The sequence below is a fragment of the Drosophila innubila genome, assembly GCF_004354385.1.
Source record: "Drosophila innubila isolate TH190305 chromosome 2L unlocalized genomic scaffold, UK_Dinn_1.0 4_B_2L, whole genome shotgun sequence".
Classification (NCBI taxonomy): Eukaryota; Metazoa; Arthropoda; class Insecta; order Diptera; family Drosophilidae; genus Drosophila; species Drosophila innubila.
In genome coordinates, this window is record NW_022995372.1 from 18,409,183 (window position 1) to 18,428,750 (window position 19,568).

At 37.0% G+C, this 19,568-nt stretch overlaps 2 protein-coding genes across 2 annotated transcripts; one reads left to right on the plus strand and one right to left on the minus strand.

Moving 5' to 3' along the window:
- The first annotated feature begins 6,951 nt into the window (after nt 1–6,951).
- LOC117781835 lies at nt 6,952–9,469 on the plus strand. The gene is made up of 2 exons (XM_034618707.1): nt 6,952–7,637; nt 7,695–9,469. The coding sequence occupies exons 1-2, from the start codon at nt 6,982–6,984 to the stop codon at nt 9,376–9,378; spliced, it is 2,340 nt and encodes a 779-aa protein (XP_034474598.1). The 5' UTR covers nt 6,952–6,981; the 3' UTR covers nt 9,379–9,469.
- A 5,467-nt stretch (nt 9,470–14,936) lies between these two features.
- On the minus strand, nt 14,937–18,321 carry LOC117779955. Its single transcript, XM_034616312.1, has 2 exons — nt 17,675–18,321; nt 14,937–16,800 (listed from the first exon to the last, which is right to left on the minus strand). Exons 1-2 carry the CDS (start codon nt 18,319–18,321, stop codon nt 15,138–15,140), a joined length of 2,310 nt encoding a protein of 769 aa, XP_034472203.1. The 3' UTR covers nt 14,937–15,137.
- Nucleotides 18,322–19,568: the final 1,247 nt, after the last annotated feature.

A 19,568-nucleotide genomic window follows, 5' to 3' on the forward strand; every position in this document is an offset into this window, starting at 1 on the left:
AACGACAACGCACTGTATTAAAACAAAACTTTTCGAGCTGTTTTTTTATTTAAAGGAATTTTGAAATAAGGATTTATTAGCAAACCAAATTTGGTACAAATAGAAAAACCATGCAGAAATAAGAACTAAAAACATTTAATACTAAATTCCACTTCTAAATTACAACTGTAAGTACTCACTCTAATATGCTTATAGCATTTACCTTTGGTCCGTCTGATGTTATGATACTCAAAGCTGCTTGCGCGGCAAAAGAGCTGCCAGTCTGCAATTACAAATCGCGTTGGCAGCTCTCAGCAATCGCAGCCAGCTTCACGGCAGTTTGATATCGCGCCTAATTTTGAAGTGAATATAAAATTTAATTGCAGATGTAAATGCAAAGTAAATGCAGCTTTAAAAGAATGCAGCGCAGACTCGGCAGTTTTATGAGAAACAAATTATAATAATATTGTTCGAAACCTTAAAGGGCTTTTTCACCTTTAACAGTGAGGAGAAAAACAGAATCATCGAGTGTGTGTAAATTTTTTTTTTATTCATTACAAATAATTTGGTTATTTAACATAGATTCAGTAAGACAAACAATGTCATTTAATAAAGATGTCTACACACTATTTTTACTACAACTAGACAATTATTTTTTTTTGATATTAATGCTAAAACTCTCTTTAAATATTGTATCTTAAAAAAATCGTAATTTATTTTAAAACAATTAATTTGATTCGAGCATATTTTTGATCTCAGATTTTTATCACTTAATGGGAGTCTTTGCATTAAAATCGAAACTTGTTCGAAAAATCTTATGAAATACTTAGAATAATACAGCACTTAAAGATTATGCAATTTTTCGGAGATACCGGAAAAGTTGTTTTGGGAAGTAATGGAATCAAAACCGGAAATAATATTTGTTTCGTTTTGTTTTCCTGGATGTTACAATTCAATAGGCGTTGTTCTTCAAGATATTGTGATTATCTATATAATTGAATTGCTGTGGGTATTTTAACTATACTACTCGAGACAATGTCCAATCGCAATTTGACTGCTCAATTAGTTGTCAGACAGCAGGAACAACAAGATCATGCTCAATTATGCCAAGGTGTGAAAAATAACATCAAAGAGTTTAATTGAAAATCGTAGCTGCCCCATTGCCATCATGTTTCATCACACACAACTTTGGATGCCGCTTGCAGCTTCGCAACATGCAACTCACATGTCTCATCCATGATTTGGCATCTCGACATCGTGAGCTTAACTAAGTCCAATCGAAGAAGTCGTTAACTATGATTTGTAATCTGTTCAACAGAGAGTAAGATTTTCTTGGCTCCTGCTGTTGTTCATGTTAGTGGGGAGAGGGTGGTTACGGGTGGTGCCTGGACAGGGGGTTGAAATGAGGATGCGCCTGCTGAGTTTGTGGATAATGATAATTTCACACGACGCGTTCTGTTGTAAAATTTTATCGCCAACGCCAAAAACCTGACGCGCAAATCAATTTTTATTATTTTATCGTCGACGCCTGCCGACGAAAGCCGCTTAAAATAGTTATGAGAGTCCCTCGAAATTCCATCGGATGAATCTAAGTCATAACTAAAACCACTGACGAGGCAATCATAGCAAAAGGTAAAGGCAATTGCGAATTTCCCCCAACCAGACAGCCCCAATTCTCATATTCATTCTCTTTCTGTGTAGCTCATCCTGGCCAGGCCAGAACAATAGATGGCCTATTCCGACGTTAACAATGCACAAATCATTATCAGTAATTATGCATTGTTCTCGCTGAGTTGCTTTTAAAATGCAGCTGGACAACGACATGGACGTCGATGTGGACGTGGACGGGTTCAAGCCAATCCTTGTCTGCTTGTTTCGCGCTCTTTTTGATTGATTGGTTGATTGCAGTTGGCCTTGAACTGCGCTCCCTCCCACTCTCCATCTCACTACCTCTCTGGCTATTTATATATATTAATAGACACATGTAATTCCTTAACACACACCTGAGTACAGTGCCCACATCTAACTTAAGTAATTCCTGTTTAATTGTATCCTGTAAGTCCCTATTACGTAAATAACCCACATGATAGGGAAGAGGGATAAGGATAAGAGAAGCTTACACATTTTATAGCAAGAGCTTTAAATCTACTGATAACACAATAACTGCAACTACAGTGAAGCTTTGCCAGCGATGTCAGTCACATACCTAAATCACTAACCCACCCCCTGGGGATCCTTAGAAATCCCCATCTCGCTCCTCTTTTCGTCAAATCCTCTGCATGCAATGGCAAAAGCAACCAGAAAACAATATGGAAAAGAACACAGACAAGGTTGCTGCAGCAGTTAAATGAAATATTATCTTTATTAAGAATACAGTCAAAGGAATAGAAAATAAGGAAAGTAAAAAGAAGGTAGAAATATTGCAATTACAATTCTCGTGGAATTGCTAGCTCTGTTATTTTTAATAAAGAACTTTCAAGTGGAAAAAACATAATTGAAACTGGGAAAATAAAATAATAATACTAAAGAGAGTATTAAGGGCAATTTGCTTTTCGTATAAATTCAGAGAAATTACTAATCAAAATGATTTAAATTTAAGCTTAGCAATTTGGGATTTGTAAATAATTTCAGAAAATAATGTACGAAAATGCATTTCAACTGACATGAAAACTTTGAAAATATCGAATACATCTTAAAATAAGTTGGAGTGTGCTTAGTCAGAATTTGAAATAACAAGCTCTGCTTTGAGAAAAGATGCATATAACATATATAAACTAAATTCACATAAAAAAAAATTATTTTCATAAATTGTTAGATTTTGTTGTAACACTCACTGGGAAGTGCCTAACCGACCCTCGCCGTAGTGTATAAACGTTGAACGTTGCATGGTCCACACATTCTCAGTTGGCGTTGGGTCATAAATTAAACTGCATTTGGCTATTTTTGTGGTCATTAGGCAATGCTGCAGTTTGTCTGTTTTCCCTCTGTTTTCGCAATTGTTGTTGTTGCTGGAATTGGGAATTGGAAGCCTAGGCTGGACAGTCGGGACAGTTGGGACTGTTAAGACTGTTGGGACTACCAAGACTGTCAGCCTCCTTCGGCTTTGTCCTGTTTCCTTGGCCACAGCGCTGTCTGAGCCAAGACAAAACGCTGCACAAGTTTTAATGAAGTCTTGCCTAAAGTTCTCTCTCTCTCTATGGCAGCTCTGCCAGAGCTGAGTTATGTCTGGCAGACTTCATGAGGAAATGGCATTATGAGTTATGTGACTGTTGCTTCTTCACCTCTCTCTCTATCTCACTATCTCTCTCTCCATGTTTCCCTGTCTTCCCGTCTCTGACGGTTTGTCTGTTGCGCCTGAGAACGTGCTACAGTTCAATTAACATAATTAATGTGCGTGTCTTTCTGGCCAAGAGGTCTTTGATGCTGCTGCTGCTGCTGCTTCGACTGCCTTTTGACCAGGCTTATTCTCTGGCTCGCTGTCAACATGTTGCGATTGGGCTTTCGTTTTTGGTTTGAGCTGCCTACTTGCATCGTTAAGACTTAAGACCTCACCTATTCGACAATTAACGGAGCGAGTGCTACATGATTTTGTTGACCTGTTGACTTGGCCATAAGTTTAGTTTCATTTTCATCTTAATCTGCGCTAATAGCCCAAGGATACACTAACAAAAATAGAAGAAATATCACTACATTGAAAGTTAGTAAGAGTAAGCTCATAACTTTTCTGCTTACATCTTGACATGAATATGAGAAACTTTTTAATATGACATTCAAGTTATATGCGTTAGTTTGTCTCATTTATAGTTATATTATGAAACTTGAAAGTGAATTATTTAATTTAAGTTCTAGTTGAAAGCTCTTACGGAATTTAATTCAGGTTCAAAATTGAGCACTTATTTGTTTTATTATTCGAAAGATTTAATATTAGAACAGTAGAATGTGAATCGTAATTCACCTAAATAATAGACAATTTTTATGTTTTAATCCAATTATTTATAAATTGGATTTATTGTACATTTTAATTGTTAATAATTCACATTAATATAAAATGTTTAAAACAGCAAATTAAAAGATTTAAGAAAATATTTAGTTTATTGAATCATCACTGCCTTTTGTAATTCGATTATGCTAAAAATATCTTGGAAAATATTAGCAAAATAAATAAAATATTATCTTAATTAGTTTTCATGCTATTGTCAGGATACTTTTCCTTCATTAAAACTTTAGTTTTTATTAATAAGACTAGAAAACGGAAATTGAAACATAACTTTATACTGCTTAACTTCCTTAATGCTGTGTCTGAGCATGTGCACCTTGAAAGTTATAGAAGTTGAAATTTTTCTAATATTAACTGTGAAAGTTAACTCGTAAATATAAGATGTAAAAAAAGGCTGTTAACGAAGAACCACCAACACTTAAACAAGTTGTTTAACTTGGCAAAAAGATTTTTTTGCTCTCGAAAAGTTTTAGGTAGAAGTTATTTATTTAAGATTTTGTTGTTGTTGTTTATGTTGAATGTAAATATAACTATATTTAATCCTCTTTGTGTGTGAATGTTGGATAGCTCATTTCCAGTCTAGTATTTCCTGCTTGTCCTCTCAACTATCTGTGAGTGCACTCAAAAACAATTTCAAATTGCACTCCAAACTCAGAGGGACAAATGGGCGCAGCGACCCGTCGCAAAGGTGTGTGTGATATGTTGCACTTACGCCCTCTCGTCCCCGTCCCGTCCCCTCGCCGTCGGTGTCGTCTACTCCCTCAATTGGCCTACAGCTTCTGACTCGCAAGTCAAGTGCATAAATAAATGGTTACCTGGCTGGCGGGCTGGTAAGTTGGCGCTCTCTTCTCACTTTTGGGAAGGATGATGATGATTATGCCATTGCAGCGTTAAGCGGCTGAAAACTGGCGCACAGCTGCGTCCTCCATCTGTCATATTTCATGCGAGATTTCAGCACCAGCCGGGCAGAGACACTGGGACACCTCTTTGGCACACTCAGAGAAACTTATTATGATTTTGTTTTTGAAAACAATCAATTGAAATCGAAATTTAAAAATCTCCATTGAAGTTTCTATCGAAAGAATCGATTTTTACAACTTGATTATACTTGGCAATACAATTAATTATTGTGTACCTTCTATCAATATTTCTGATATATATACAAAAAGCGCTTTTTTTTTTTTTCAAATTTAGGGTCCAATTAGAAAAAAACGCTTTTTATTTATTTATTTATTTTTTTATTTATTTATTTATTTATTTATTTATTTATTTTTATTTATTTATTTATTTATTTATTTATTTATTTATTTATTTATTTATTTATTTATTTATTTATTTATTTATTTATTTATTTATTTATTTATTTATTTATTTATTTATTTATTTATTTTTTTATTTATTTATTTATTTATTTATTTATTTATTTATTTATTTATTTATTTATTTATTTATTTATTTATTTATTTATTTATTTATTTATTTATTTATTTATTTATTTATTTATTTATTTATTTATTTATTTATTTATTTATTTATTTATTTCTTTATTTATTTATGTCTTTATTTATTTCTTTATATCTTTATTTATTTATTTTTCTTTATGATTTATTATTTACTATTCGTTTTTTCTATCAGTGTAGTACACACACTCAAGCGTACATCATTATTTTTTTATTATTACGAGAAAAATAAGATTTTGCAAATCTTATACTTTTATCTATTTTACGATTTTGTTTGGCATTACTTAAAAATATAAAATATCTCCAAAATTATATATATTTTAATAATTGAATTTACCAAAATAAGTGTGATATTTCGATACATCTGGAGTTAGATTCATATATATTTAAAATTCTTAAAATTTCGCCTAAGCTTAAAATAAAAACTTGTTTTTTTTTAAGTGTTTCGACATTTGACGACCAAGAAGATGCACACATCAAAAAGAGAGTGAGGATGGAAGAGAGGGCGAGACAGTGTGATAGGTAGATGGTAGGGAGGGGGAAGAACAAGTATTTGGGAGTAGCATTAAGAGAGGTATTTGTCGTTGTCATCTGCCGCCCACCCAGTAGCAATCAAAAGACCACAAACCAAGCGAGAATTTAAAGCAGTATTTACGTGTTAAAGTAAAGTAAAGTTAAGTAACATAAGTGAAGTTAAGTGAAGTAAGTTTAAGTGTAGTAAAGTAGCTAAAGATAAAGACAGTTAGCAGGTTTTTAATGCAGTATCAGACACCGTATGATTAAATGAGTATAGAAGAGCTACTTAATTAGAAATTTAAATTACCAGAAAGTTAAGAGTATATAAACTTTATTGTTAAATTAACTAAACATATGTTGAAATTTCCGTACTAATTTGTAGTAAAGAGTATTTTAAATTCGGTGTTAAGTGCGTAGATCGTTTTTGAATTCTTGTTTTATGGTTTAGCCAGTCCGTTTTTATATTGCATGTCCAACTGGCATAATAAATCACAATAACGCCCACCTATACGAACTCAGATCAACGATTAAGTCATCATCATCAGCTGCAGCCAAGACAGAGACAGAGATATGAGTTCGAGACTGAAAAAATGAGATGGAGAAACTTGGCCACGAGCCACGAGATGGAAACAATGCGTCGTTGTTGTGGTTGTTGTTGTTGTTGTATTTGTATTTGTTGTTGTTGTCGTGCCTTAAAAACTGCCTCGAGGTCAGACTCAGATCTGGGATTCATTAAACGTATTCGGACTTGGGTATTAGTTCAACGGGTATCATGGGTTCAACGGTATCTGACGCCAGGCAAGCGCCATTTAAAAACCAATATAGATAATGTCAGCTCGATCAGGCAATGAAGTCATTCAGTTTTGCAAGTACTAAGGAATTATTTTTTATGACACATTCAACTTCAACTATTCAAGTAGCAAACTCTTTTGCCTTCTATTACAATTTAATATTTACACAAACTAAACAATTTCTCCACAGACCAAACAACTTTTTATAGAAATATTTTTATAATTTTGTACAAATATAATGGATGATGAGAACGATGAGGACTTTCTGCCAGCTCCAAACCTGTGCACATTCAGCATACCCAATGAACCAGATCTATTGGTGGAGTATGAGCTGTACCGGCCTTCAATGGCTACCAGGCGCCTCTATAGCGAACGAAATCGTGGGGTCTACACGGAAGCATTCATCGAGAATGATCGGCTCGGGACTTTGGCGGATCTCAGTGTCCGTGCGCTGGCCAAACTAGGCACCAGATACATTGCACCACCTGTAAAACAGGATCCGCGAAAACTACGCATACACTATGATTCCCTGGATGTGAATCTTCCCTTGAAGGATTGCTATTTTGTGGAGGATTTGCGTTTCTGGCGTCGCGTGGTGCTCGCCAAGAGTTCAGACAAATCGCTGCAGTTCAAGAAGATCGATGAGTTCGATTGGCGTGGCATGGGCATTAGCTTAAAGTACGTGGAACTGGTAGAATCCTGTCCAGCTGCCTACTGGCCGGAACAACAGATGGCAGCCCTGGGTCAATTGGTCCGTAAATATGTTCGATCAATGCACATCAAACATTTGCAGTCGCTTGAGGATCACTTTTTTACACACTACGTGGTAAGTGAACCGGAGTTGGATGCATCCTCAGCGGACTCAGCTGGACAAGAGGTGTCAAGTGATGAAAGGTAAGTGGTTTATAAGGGTACATAGCACCTATTATAGTATATTGAAATCCTATTCAGTGATACACCTGCTGAGGAAGAGGAATGTGAGGAGGAAGAGGAGCCAGCTGTGATACCAGTGAAAAAGGGAATATTGAAAAGGGAATCTGTTCGCATTGCAGATAATCTGATTGCACATGAGAATGAAGACAGCCTATCGGATATTAGTCAAGCGGCTAGAACATTCACATTGGATGTGGAAGTCCAAAAGCGACGTGAGGCACGACATGCCCGGAATGCGGCACGGCAGCAGTTACGGGATCTCGCCAAGGAAAAGAAAGAGGAGCATGAGAGGCGCAAACAGAGACGCGCCATTTTAAGAGCACCACCGCCTCCGGAGCCCAAGCAGAAGAAAAAGAAGAAGAAAAAGACACCAGAGAAAAAAATCACTGGCGCTTTTGATCTTCCAGTTGATCCGGAACCCGATGATGGACAAGATCAAATCGTAGACAATCGCAACAAAGAGAAGCTACTAAATCGCGTCAAGCGATACGATTATCCCGCCAAGCACTGTCACCACATCAACCTGAGCTTTGTGCGTTACTTTGACATGCTCAACTCCCTAACGATTGAGTTCCTGGGTCCCGAGATGAACCTTGGCTATCACAAGCGACACATGAACTTCTCCTACGACGACATGGTGCATCTGTCCAAGGGAGTTCGCACCTTGCAGCAGCTCAAGGTCTTCCGTCTGCGCAACAGTCGCATGGACCACATGAAACTCTTAATAGTTGTTGAAGGCTTGAAGCAGCTGGATGCACTGGAGGTTGTTGATTTTGGCTATGACCAACTCGAGGATGATTGTAATGTGGCATTGGAAATGCTCCTGGAACGTAAGGTCATGTTGAAGGGACTCGAGTTGGAGTACAATAACATACAGAGATGTACTCTGCAGTCCATTGGATATGCTCTCAGATGTTATGCCAACAATGATCCGAATGGAAGACCAATGGAGTATCTGGGACTTGCTTTCAATCCATTGGGCGAACTTGGCCTTAACTATCTGATTCACAACATTATTGGCACTAATCATGTGGTGGAGCTGAACATTAGTGGCATTGCCGCCGATGCCTCTTTGGTGACACGTGACATTAGCAATCTATTGCGGATCCATGCCCCATTGCGTCGTCTGGACATGGCGTCCATTAAGCTAAACCCCGTCGTGGGAAGAACCCTTATTCGCGGGCTGGAGACCAACCACAAGGTCATTCATTTTGAATGCCGTGGCTGTGATCTGAGCTTGGATCAGGAGTACGAAGCAGATGCGATAGTGCGTCGTAACAATTACTCCGTGCGTCATCCGTATCTGGGGGATACTAAGCAAACGGAGACCGGTCTCCTGGCTTATCTCGCCGGCCTCAGGCATCCCATTGTGGCCAAAATTGAGAAGGAGAATGCTCGTCAAGCTGAGTGCCTGAGAAATCGACCATTAAAAACTCCCAGTGAGCAGAGCGTCAATGAGGAGGAGAGTGTGGAGGAAACTCAACAGGATCAAGAGCTCGATATTTGGCAAACACTTGGCCCCCAAAAAGCTTCACCCAAATTACAAAGCGTGACCTATTTCAGTACATCCTCCCAAGGAAGCACTCAACTACCATTTGTATACAATGCCAACTCTTTTGATTTGGAAGAGATCCGTGAACATTTGTACATGCCGGGACCCGAAAATCGCCACTACTATTTCCAGAGACAGATGGAAAATTAGTTTCAATTTTGGACGAAATTAGTTAATTTTTTTGTGAGATTTTGGACTTTCTCAGAATTATATATTGTAAAATACACAAACACTTTTCAAATGTTCTCATTATTATTAGGTATATTATAGCTGAAGTTGTGTAAGTTTATGTACTATCTTGAAGGAGATGAAAATCCCCGTCAATTACAACTTAATTTAATCACTTGTGCATTATCGTGACTAAGCGTTTCCATATGTACCTGTTGTCAAAGTCCCTCAACTCTGATCGTTCATTGAAATATTTTATATATACCCTTTACATCATGAAGATTGGGCATTATATCTAATTATAGGTGTGCTTTGGAGTTTTTGGAAAATTATATATCTACTATATGTTACCAATTGATAGTTGTACAATGGAAGAAAATTGTGAATAAATATAATTAAATACCATTCATAGCCTACAGCCAATAACGTACACCAATAATTATTGGTATAAATTATAATACATTTCTCTATTTTTTCGATTCTTTGTTTTAACACAAAAAAACATAATTTTTAATTTTTGTCAAAAAAAAAATGTAGTCTAGAACCAAAGATTCGTTAAAATAGGAAAACAGTTCGATTGTGTTTAATAAGTATTAGAACCGGGATTTTTTTAAATTTATCAGCGTATAATATGCAAAAGTGGTATTAAATGAAAAACAAAAATAATAATAAAAAAAATTGAAATATCCTGTACTAATAAAAATATGAGCCAATGTATATAAATGAGAAGCAATAACTACAGCTTGAGTACAGGGTATATTTACGTTGAGCACGCTCCATTTGTACGTTCTCACTTGGCTGTCGCCTTATTTCCAACAGCTTCCGCTATAGATGGACTTTAGGGAAAAAAAATGAAACTTATATCCAAATGAATTGAATAGGCAAATATTCAAACAGAATGGGCATGAGGATAAAATAATAATAAAGTAATAATAGTGGGATAAAGGTTATGCTTCACCGTTGCACAGTTAACGGCAACAGTTGCTGTTGCAGGAGCAGCAATAACAACAACAACAACAACAAACACCCACACTGTTGCAAGATCGTGTGAATTTATTGCTTAATCATGCGCCTTTTTAGCTTTACTACAGAAATGTAAATAAATGCAAATTCGCGGTGTCTAAGTAAGGAGCGAAAGCGGGAACTGTAAAGTGGCTGGCAAGTCCAGGTTCAGGGCTCTAACAAGGCGTATGCCTGTCCAACTGGACATACTATCGTGTGGTAGGTTTTCTAAGTAGGCGTTCTCCAACTCTGACTTTGAATCCGACTTGGCGTCCGATTCCAATTGGGTCGCCAACTGATGCAACTTTTGCTGTTTGTTTTCTTTGCTGTGTGGGCGACGACGCTCGTAAGCACTGCAATTAATATGAGGCACATGCAACAGCAACAGCAACAGCTTGCCACCCACACGGCGCTCACAAACTTGTTGCCAGTTTGTCCAAATTTCATATTTTGCACTGTCAAAATTGGTAATTTTTTTAATGCTCTTCGTTAAACAATTTCATATTGTATAAATGCAATTAAAAGTTAAATATATTTGTTAGTTTTTTCTACACATGATATAAACATAAAGCAGATTGCGGCAATCAATTGTTGCAATAAAACTAACTTTCAACAATACACCAATGCAACATGTTTGATACAAAACAGCGCCTGTTGCTGTTAACATAGCCAACAACTGTTATGTTAACAGCGCATGTTAAGCTGTATTCATACAGGCAAGAATATACCTATATATACATATTTGTAATTTTATTTAGAAGTTTAGATATAGATTTAGATTATGTATCAAAAACTTAAGCTTTATTAACTTGCATGTTCAATTCTAATTCATTTATATTATAAGTAATTCATTTATTGTAATTTAGTTAGCTTATTATTCAGAGAAATTTGCATATGAGTAGTCTTAATTTTTTGTAACTTGCATGTTTATTAATAATTATTTATGTAAATTAATGTGCATGTACTGCTGATATTATAAATTTATTTAATTTGTATTCAGAAATTAATGCAATGAAAAAAATATATATATCAGAATAAATACACATTTTGTGGAGCATTTTTTTTTTTGGCTTTTTTTGCAGTTGTTTAATATAATTTTCAATTTAAAAACTTGGTTTAAAAAAGTCTTGAGCTAAACTTTTAAATAAACTGAGCGTTAGGTAAATACTGCATTAAGATCTCAAGTGTTCTACAACATTTGAAATGACTTTCAACGCCTGTACGAAAGCTGTAAGGCAACTGGCAGCGCCTCTTCGAGCCCTCTACCGCTTTGGCCCAAAGCAGCAGCTGGGGTTGGTTAACTCGTTTGCCGAACCGTTTTGTGTGGCCAGCTGACTTCGAGCAAGTCCGCATCGCAGTCAGTCAACAAACGAGTCTCGTCGCGTGCGGTTCACGAATCGCATCGCATCGTATCGCAGTGTATTACAACGCTTCAACTTGGCCTAAACAGAGTTGTAAGCTAACGTCAATTTTGTTCAGCTAATTGCAATTGGTTCAAATTTTTGCGCTACATTAAACGATTGTTAATTATGTAAAAGTCAAAAATTAAATATAAATAAAGATACTTTTTCGAATATTCACAAAATTCAGTAGTATCTGTATTTCATAAAGTATTTGAATTGTTTCGACGTTGCGGAGATTTTTCTTCAGTAAATGATGTGTGAAGCTAAAGTGTGGTGCGGTGGTGCAGTGCGGTGTGCTTAGCGCTCTAAATCGGTTATAGAACGTGCGAAACGTTGTTAACAGTTACAATTAATTGGCATTGTGCATTATCATTATGAAGTTACAGCTGCTCAATCGTATAATGAAGTTACTGCTGCTCAATCGCATGCTAATGAAGTTCTAGAAGTTCTAATAAATTAAAAAAAAAGTATGTAAAGTGCATTCATAAGCATAATTAGTTAATGCTCTAATCCAATCGAGACAATTACTTAACTGAGCTTGAATGTTAACTCTTGAATTACCTGAGTAAATATTAATTATTTATATGCTTATATATTTTTAAGTTTTTTTTTTTATAAACAAACAGCTGCTAGTTTGCCTAAATGGGTCAATAAGCAGAAGCAATCTATTTTCTATTTATTTATTTTTTTAAATTTTGTTATGAGCTCAAAGTTGTTAAATTTGTACTCTTAATTATATACTCGTACTCTATTCTTACATTATTTTTCTCACCTTAACAACACTTAAAGTAAACACTAAAAAGTTTACGAGTTGTGTTTACATTTCACAATTTTAAACATGCAACGTGCAACTGTTTATAGCTGTGCACTGACTACAGTGGTCGATCGATAATAAAGCCAAAGAAAATTTCACTTTTATAGAAATTATCATCGAAAACAAAATTGAACATTTTTTTAATATTCAAATGATAAAAATATTAAAATAAATTTTTTTTTTGAGCATTATAAATTAAAATTTATTATATTTAAACTCTAATTACAGAGGATTTAATATAACTGTCAACAGATTGTTTCAATGATCAGCTGTTTATATCATAAATTCGAGTATTAATGATTATAATTTGAATTTGTTTAGTACTGTAACTTTTCGAGTTCATAGGTCTCAATTTACATTTTCCGGAGATTTTCTATTGTGTATTGAGTGCACAAGGGACTTGTGAAAGTGTCCTGCGTACTTTGATATCGGATACTGTGTTTTTGAGTGCTTACAGATGTATTTTTTTGTGAACTACTTGCAGAAGATATAATTTAGTATGCGTACAATTTTAGAAGCCTTGAAATAAATTGAAATAATCAAAAATTCATATAGGATTACATTTGGTTGGGTGCACGCGGCATTATTGTGTGGATTGTGCACAGATGGCTTTTTGTTTATAATTAGATATTTGTTTTTCTGAACTTTTGGTTATTGCATTTGCATCTGTTCTCAGTTTCTAGCATCAGACATGCAAAGTTATTACACGCTGTTGGATCATAAAATCTTCCACTTTATGGAGCATTGTTATGCTTTTAGGGAGGCGAGGAAGTGGAAAGTTTGCTTTTCGCACCTCTCCAACATACATGCTTCGCGGCCAACGGTTGTCAACTGTGCTACAGCTCAAATTAGCCATGCAATTTGTACTTAACTAGTTACCACTTGCAGCAAAGTTGCCGCAAGTGGCCAAGAGTGCTTCTAACTGATTCTGCAAAGGCGTCTTATCTCCACCCCGCCTCAGTCTGCTTCGCTCTAAAATTAAAATGTACATGGACTTAAACCCACAACACGCACTCGCAGTCGTACATAGAATCAGACATAGACGAGGATGACGACAAGCGACAAGTTTATCACTTGGCCAGCCAGAGTTGCAGACACGCACTGAGCTCAGACCCACTTAAGGGGGCAGACTTGGACCCCAGATTCCGACTTGAGAGGGTCAGACTGAGACTCAGACTCAGACTCAGACTTGGAGGCAGCTACAGTCGACAGCTTGGCAGACACAGATGGGCGCGGCAGATAAGAAGGAGCTTGGAGCTCTGTTCCTGCCATTTGCATGACACTCGCATTCAAGTTAACCCTTTAAGACTCAGTGGGTTGAGAATAGAACACACAACACACCCACACACATATGTACAACTCTTAAATAATGTCAGCAAACTGCTGAGTGACAATAAAAAAAGAAAATATAAATAAATAAAACAGAATGCAAATATCAGACAGAAAGTCAGGCCCAACAGTTGGCTATAAATACAGTAAGGCAGACAGACATTGGCATGGGCCAGGAAACAAATGTCAAACAATTGTCAACATGAAAATTACGTATACGCAGCGTGTTGTTCATTGATATCACAGTACCACAGAGTTCGCTTCGATTCGACTCAATTCGGTTGGGTTCGATTTGACTTTTGCTTTTGCTTTCGCTTCCGTATTATGTCTGCTCAACTGTCGCTCAATTGCTGTCTTCAGTTTCACGTTGTCTTATTCAATTTTAATATCTCTAAGCTGCTACAACAGCAGAAGCACCACCAGCGGCAACACCACCATCCGCTGCCACTTGCAACTTTACAAAATGTCATTTCATTGGTTTTACATTTTATGACTTTCAGAGTTGGCGACAATTCAATTACATAAGTGTCTGCAGATATGCTCCCCAGAGCTCAGCTTTGTAACATGCAATAGTTCGAAATTCGATAGCTTAAAGAACTAAATGGCCACCCTTAAAAAGCACAGTTTAAGAGTATTATATGTTCACTTACATTTAAAGTTCAGAGCGATAAACTTAGTTAAATTAGTATCATTTTCTTTAGTTTGAATAATGGTGAAACTATCTTTTACCTCACCTACGTTTAGCTAAATACCTTAGTGATATTTGCATTTAATTTTTATTCAAAATTTTTAAAAAAATTTTAAATGAAGAGGTTTTTATGATAGTTAAATTTCAATTGAAAATTATATTATTTTTTGTTATATTTTGAATAATATGAATTGGAGTAAAAATGAATTTTTTTTATGACAATTCACAAATAATTTTTATTGTGCAATTTAAAATTCAGATAAAAAAAACGAGAGCTAAAATTAATTTTGGAGTCTTGAAATATCATCCAATAAAAGTTTATCAGAGGTTTGATTCTCTTCAATTTATAACTCTTTTTTGGAATCACTAGTTAAAATTCTCATTTAGAGTGTACAAGTTTCTCTTAAATTGACAAATTTTCTTTTGAAACTTTTAAATCATAGTGCTAAACAAGGAGAAATGTCTTTTTGAAAGAATGATGTTCTTTTTATGTAAAAAAAATCAATTATTCCAGTGCTCCGGATTGTTTCTGGAAGTAATAGAAACGATTGCCTGGTCCCGGAAGATGCATATGCTCACGAACCTGGTCCAAGTTGAACAAGTTGGGATTATAGACGAAAGCGTATTGGGCACTGGATTGACGGGAGTGAAAACTGGATTCTTGTTCAACGTGTTCTTGTTCCAGGGATGTCTTGACACCCAGCACTTTCCAAATGTCGAACTCCTGCTCTTGATGTTCCTCCTGCTCCTCCTCCTTTATGCTCGACTCGGTTGACGATTCGGATGGTTGATCCTTTATGCAATTCGCTAGACGCGCACGTTCGGCCTCTATTTTTTTCACTATGGGATTCCTTAGATTAGCCAGATATTCCTGGATATCTTCCTCCGTTCGTAGGGGACCGGAGAGAGATTTATGATCCTTTTGGTAATTGTTGCGACGAACTATGATATCCGCTTCATATTCGTAATCCGAGCACAGATCGCAATCTCGGCAGTCAAAGTGTGTTATATTGTGGTTGGACTCCAGGCTGCAGATAATTTCTCTGCCCTCGTTGGGATTCAGATGAATGGCCGCTATATTCAGCCAACGTAAGGGAGTGTGGCTTCGCAAAAGATGGCTAATATCCCGTTCCACAATTTCGGACTCAGCCGCAACGCCTTTTACGTTCAGTTCCTGGACATGATGAGTACCAATAATGCTTTGATTCAGATTAGCTAAGAAATAATCCCCCATTGGATTGTGAGCCAGGCCCAGATACTCAAGAGGTGTCCCATTTGGCTCGTTATCGGCATGACACTTCAGGGCGAATCCAATGGAATCCACAGATAATCTTTCCAATTTGTTATATTCCAACTCCAGTGCCTTCAGCATGACCTTACGATCCAAGAGCATTTCCAATGCCACACTACAGTTATCCTCGAGTTGATCATAGCCAAAATCAACAACCTCCAGTGCATCCAGCTGTTTCAAGGCTCTAGCCAATATAAGAAGCTTTATGTAGTCCATGCGACTGTTGCGCAGACGGAACACCTTGAGCTGTTGCAAGCTGTGAACTCCCGTGGCCAGATGCACCATGTCGTCATAAGAGAAGTTCATGTGTCGCTTGTGATAGTCACGGTCCATCTCGGGACCCAGGAACTCAATCGTTAGGGAGTTGAGCTTGTCAAAGTATCGCACAAAGCTCAGGTTGATGTGGTGACAGTGCTTGGCGGGGTAATCGTATCGCTTGAGACGATCCAGGAGCTTATCCTTGTTGCGCTTATCCGCAATATTATCATCTCCATCATCTGGTTCCGGGGCCACTTTCATGTTAAAAACACTAGAGAGTTTCGTCCGTTTCTTCCTGAGCACAGGTGCCGGTTCAGGCAGCTTCCTCAGCAGAGCTCGACTCTGTTTTCGTCTCTCGTGCTCCATTCGTTTCTCCAGTTGCAAATCACGTAATTGCTGACGTGCTGCATTCCGGGAGTAACGTGCTTCGCGTCGCTTATACCGCACATCAACTTCACTCCTCATGTCTGTTACACTCTCCTTTAAATCGATTTCATACACAGTGGGCAGCTCCGATATGCGCACTGATGAATCCTTTCTGTTTGCACTTTTTCTAAATGATCTTTTCTCTTTCTCTTTTTCTTCTTCTTCTACGCTTTCTTCTTCATCATGGGTTTCACTAAGTATTAAAGTTGAGCATGATTATTATACAAAATTATATTAAAAATAACAAAATAAAATTTAAAAAAATATATCAATAATTATAATAATATAAATAAAAATATTAACAAGTGGGCAGTTACAGTCCAGCACGCTCGACAGTAGGATATCCTGAGCCCAGGTACTCTGTACTGAAAGTTGATTTTCGAACGATTGTTCCTATGGCAGCTATATGATATAGGAAACTGATCTGAACCAAATTTGGCCAGGATGTATAACACCAACTAAAATGCATATTCTATCAGTTTGGTTAAGATATCTCAAAAAACAAAAAACTTCTTCATACTAAATCTTGATTTTCGACTGAGCGTCTCTATGGCAGCTATATGATATAGTGGGCCGATTTGAACCAAAATTTGGCAGGATTTGCATTACCAGCTCAGATGTATATTGTGTTAGATTGGTCGAGATATCTTAAAAAACCAAGAAGATTTTTATACTAAAACTTCATTTTCGATCTATCGTTAATATGGCAGCCATATGATATAGAAGTTAGATCAAAAATAAAAAAAAAAAATTTTATCTGCGTCCGAAATCCAGGACTACCTACCTACTTACCAAGTTTCTCTAGCTCTTATGGTCTCTGAGATCGACGTGTTCAAACAGACGGGCAGACAGACGGACAGACAGACGGACAGACAGACGGACAGACAGACGGACAGACAGACGGACAGACAGACGGACAGACGGACAGACAGACGGACAGACAGACGGACAGACAGACGGACAGACATACGGACAGACAGACGGACATGGCTCAATCGACTCGGCTGTTGATCCTAATCAAAAATATATATTCTTTTGGGGGTCTGTAAATTCGGTGATGCGCCTACCTTTCATCACTGGATATATCTGGGGCCTCCGATTCATCTGAAGTTACATCGAGTTCCGGATCACTCTCCACATAGTGAGCAAATGAATGATCCGTCAGGGATTGCAGATGTCTGATATGAAGTGTTCGAACATATTTGCTGATTAGTTGACCCAGTTCAGCCATATGTTGTTCCGGCCAGTAGGCAGCTGGACAGGATTCTACCAGTTCCACGTACTTTAAGCTAATGCCCATGCCACGCCAATCGAACTCATCGATCTTCTTGAATTGAAGCGTATTGTCTGAGCTCTTGGCAAGCACCACACGACGCCAGAAACGCAAATCCTCCACAAAGTAGCACTCCTCAAGAGGCAGATTTACATCCAGGGAATCATAGTGTATGCGTAATTTTAGCGGATCCTGTTTTACAGGTGGTGCAATATATCTGGTGCCTAGTTTGGCCAATGCACGGACACACAGATCCGCCAAAGTCCCGAGCCGATCATTCTCGATGAATTCTTCAGCATAGACTTCCCGGTGGCATTCACTGGGCAGCCGCTTGGTTCCCATCGAGGTCTTATAGAGCTCATATTCCAGCAAGAGATCTGGTTCATTGGGTATGGCAAAGACATTGGTACTTGGCGGTGCTAAACAACCATCATCACCCATTTTAGTGGAATTTCAACAAAATGTCTTAGTGTTTTTTTTTATTTTTATTTTATGTGCGTGTGTTTGTGTGTGTGTGTGTGTGTGTTTACTAGTTGTATTTGTGTAAGAATGAGGAAAACTAATATGTATTTGAAGTCTACTTCTATGCTGACTAGAGTAAATGGTATGATACATTTATTTATTTATTTATTTAATTATTTATTAATTAATTAATTAATTAATTAATTTATTTTATTTTTTTAAAGTGAACTTCAATCAAATCCGACCAAAAAGAAAACATCCATTAGCTTATTTTAGCCAACTTTTTTAGTTTCCCTCACTTTCTGTCTACTGCAAATAATTCCGCTTTCAGCTGGTAAATCCGTCAGTAAGTCAACACTAACAAATTTAAGTATCTATTAGATTTGGATAGAGTAATACCATCTAGAAGAGCGAAATTTATGTACTGAATATTGCATAAGCAGTTTCTTGGCATTTGCAAATCAGCTCGCAAAAAATAATGTAACAACAATTAGTTGTTCTAATTAGTGGCTGAAACAAAGCAAGGGCAGAAAGTTGCCGACCAAACCAACCAATTAACATTATTAAAGCATAACAAATTGTCCAGCTATTCACTCTATGCCTAAGAGTTCGGAATATATATGTACTAACTGGTGAAGTTTGTTTAGGGTCACCCTGGCTTTGATTTGCTCCAAGTATCTGCCAAATACAAATACAAAAGCTCTGCTTGTAGCGCAACTTTAATTAGAAAGACAAACAGTTAGCTTACCTGCTACTTCTTCTCATTCTGCTCACATTCCTCCTATTCCCCAATTAATAGCCCTTATCCCGCTGTCACACAGCTGGACATCATAAACAATAGCAAGAAGATGCAGAACGTGGCAACATTTTTGCTGGGGTTGACAGCAACAGAAGGCGGTGAAAAGTACGGTAACCAAATAATTAAAATAAACGAAAGGCATGGAATTTAATTAAAATTAAGGCCGTTTCTATTTAGTTGCCTGCAGGCAGTTGGGATCAAAAATCGTTAAATAGTCGATACGATAAACCAAATATTAAAGTGGTTGCTCAGCACACGCTGCGTATGCGCAATTTTTGCTATCGACAGCAATTAAAACAGGGCCGGTCCGTGCTCATTTGACTGGAGAATCGAGATTCTAAGAAGCTGTTAATTGAATCTGTTACGCCTTATGTCCTCAGGGACCTGCAACATGTGGCATGTGGCAGGGGCATGTGGCAGGGGAATG

Bases quoted from the DNA above. Each gene is read 5' to 3' on its own strand.
- LOC117781835 (XM_034618707.1), top strand. From the start codon at position 6,982: ATGGATGATGAGAACGATGAGGACTTTCTGCCAGCTCCAAACCTGTGC. The intron at 7,638-7,694 runs GTAAGTGGTTTA...AATCCTATTCAG, and splicing joins GAGGTGTCAAGTGATGAAAG to TGATACACCTGCTGAGGAAG.
- LOC117779955 (XM_034616312.1), bottom strand. From the start codon at position 18,321: ATGGGTGATGATGGTTGTTTAGCACCGCCAAGTACCAATGTCTTTGCC. The intron at 16,801-17,674 runs GTAGGCGCATCA...TTTAATACTTAG, and splicing joins GATATATCCAGTGATGAAAG to TGAAACCCATGATGAAGAAG.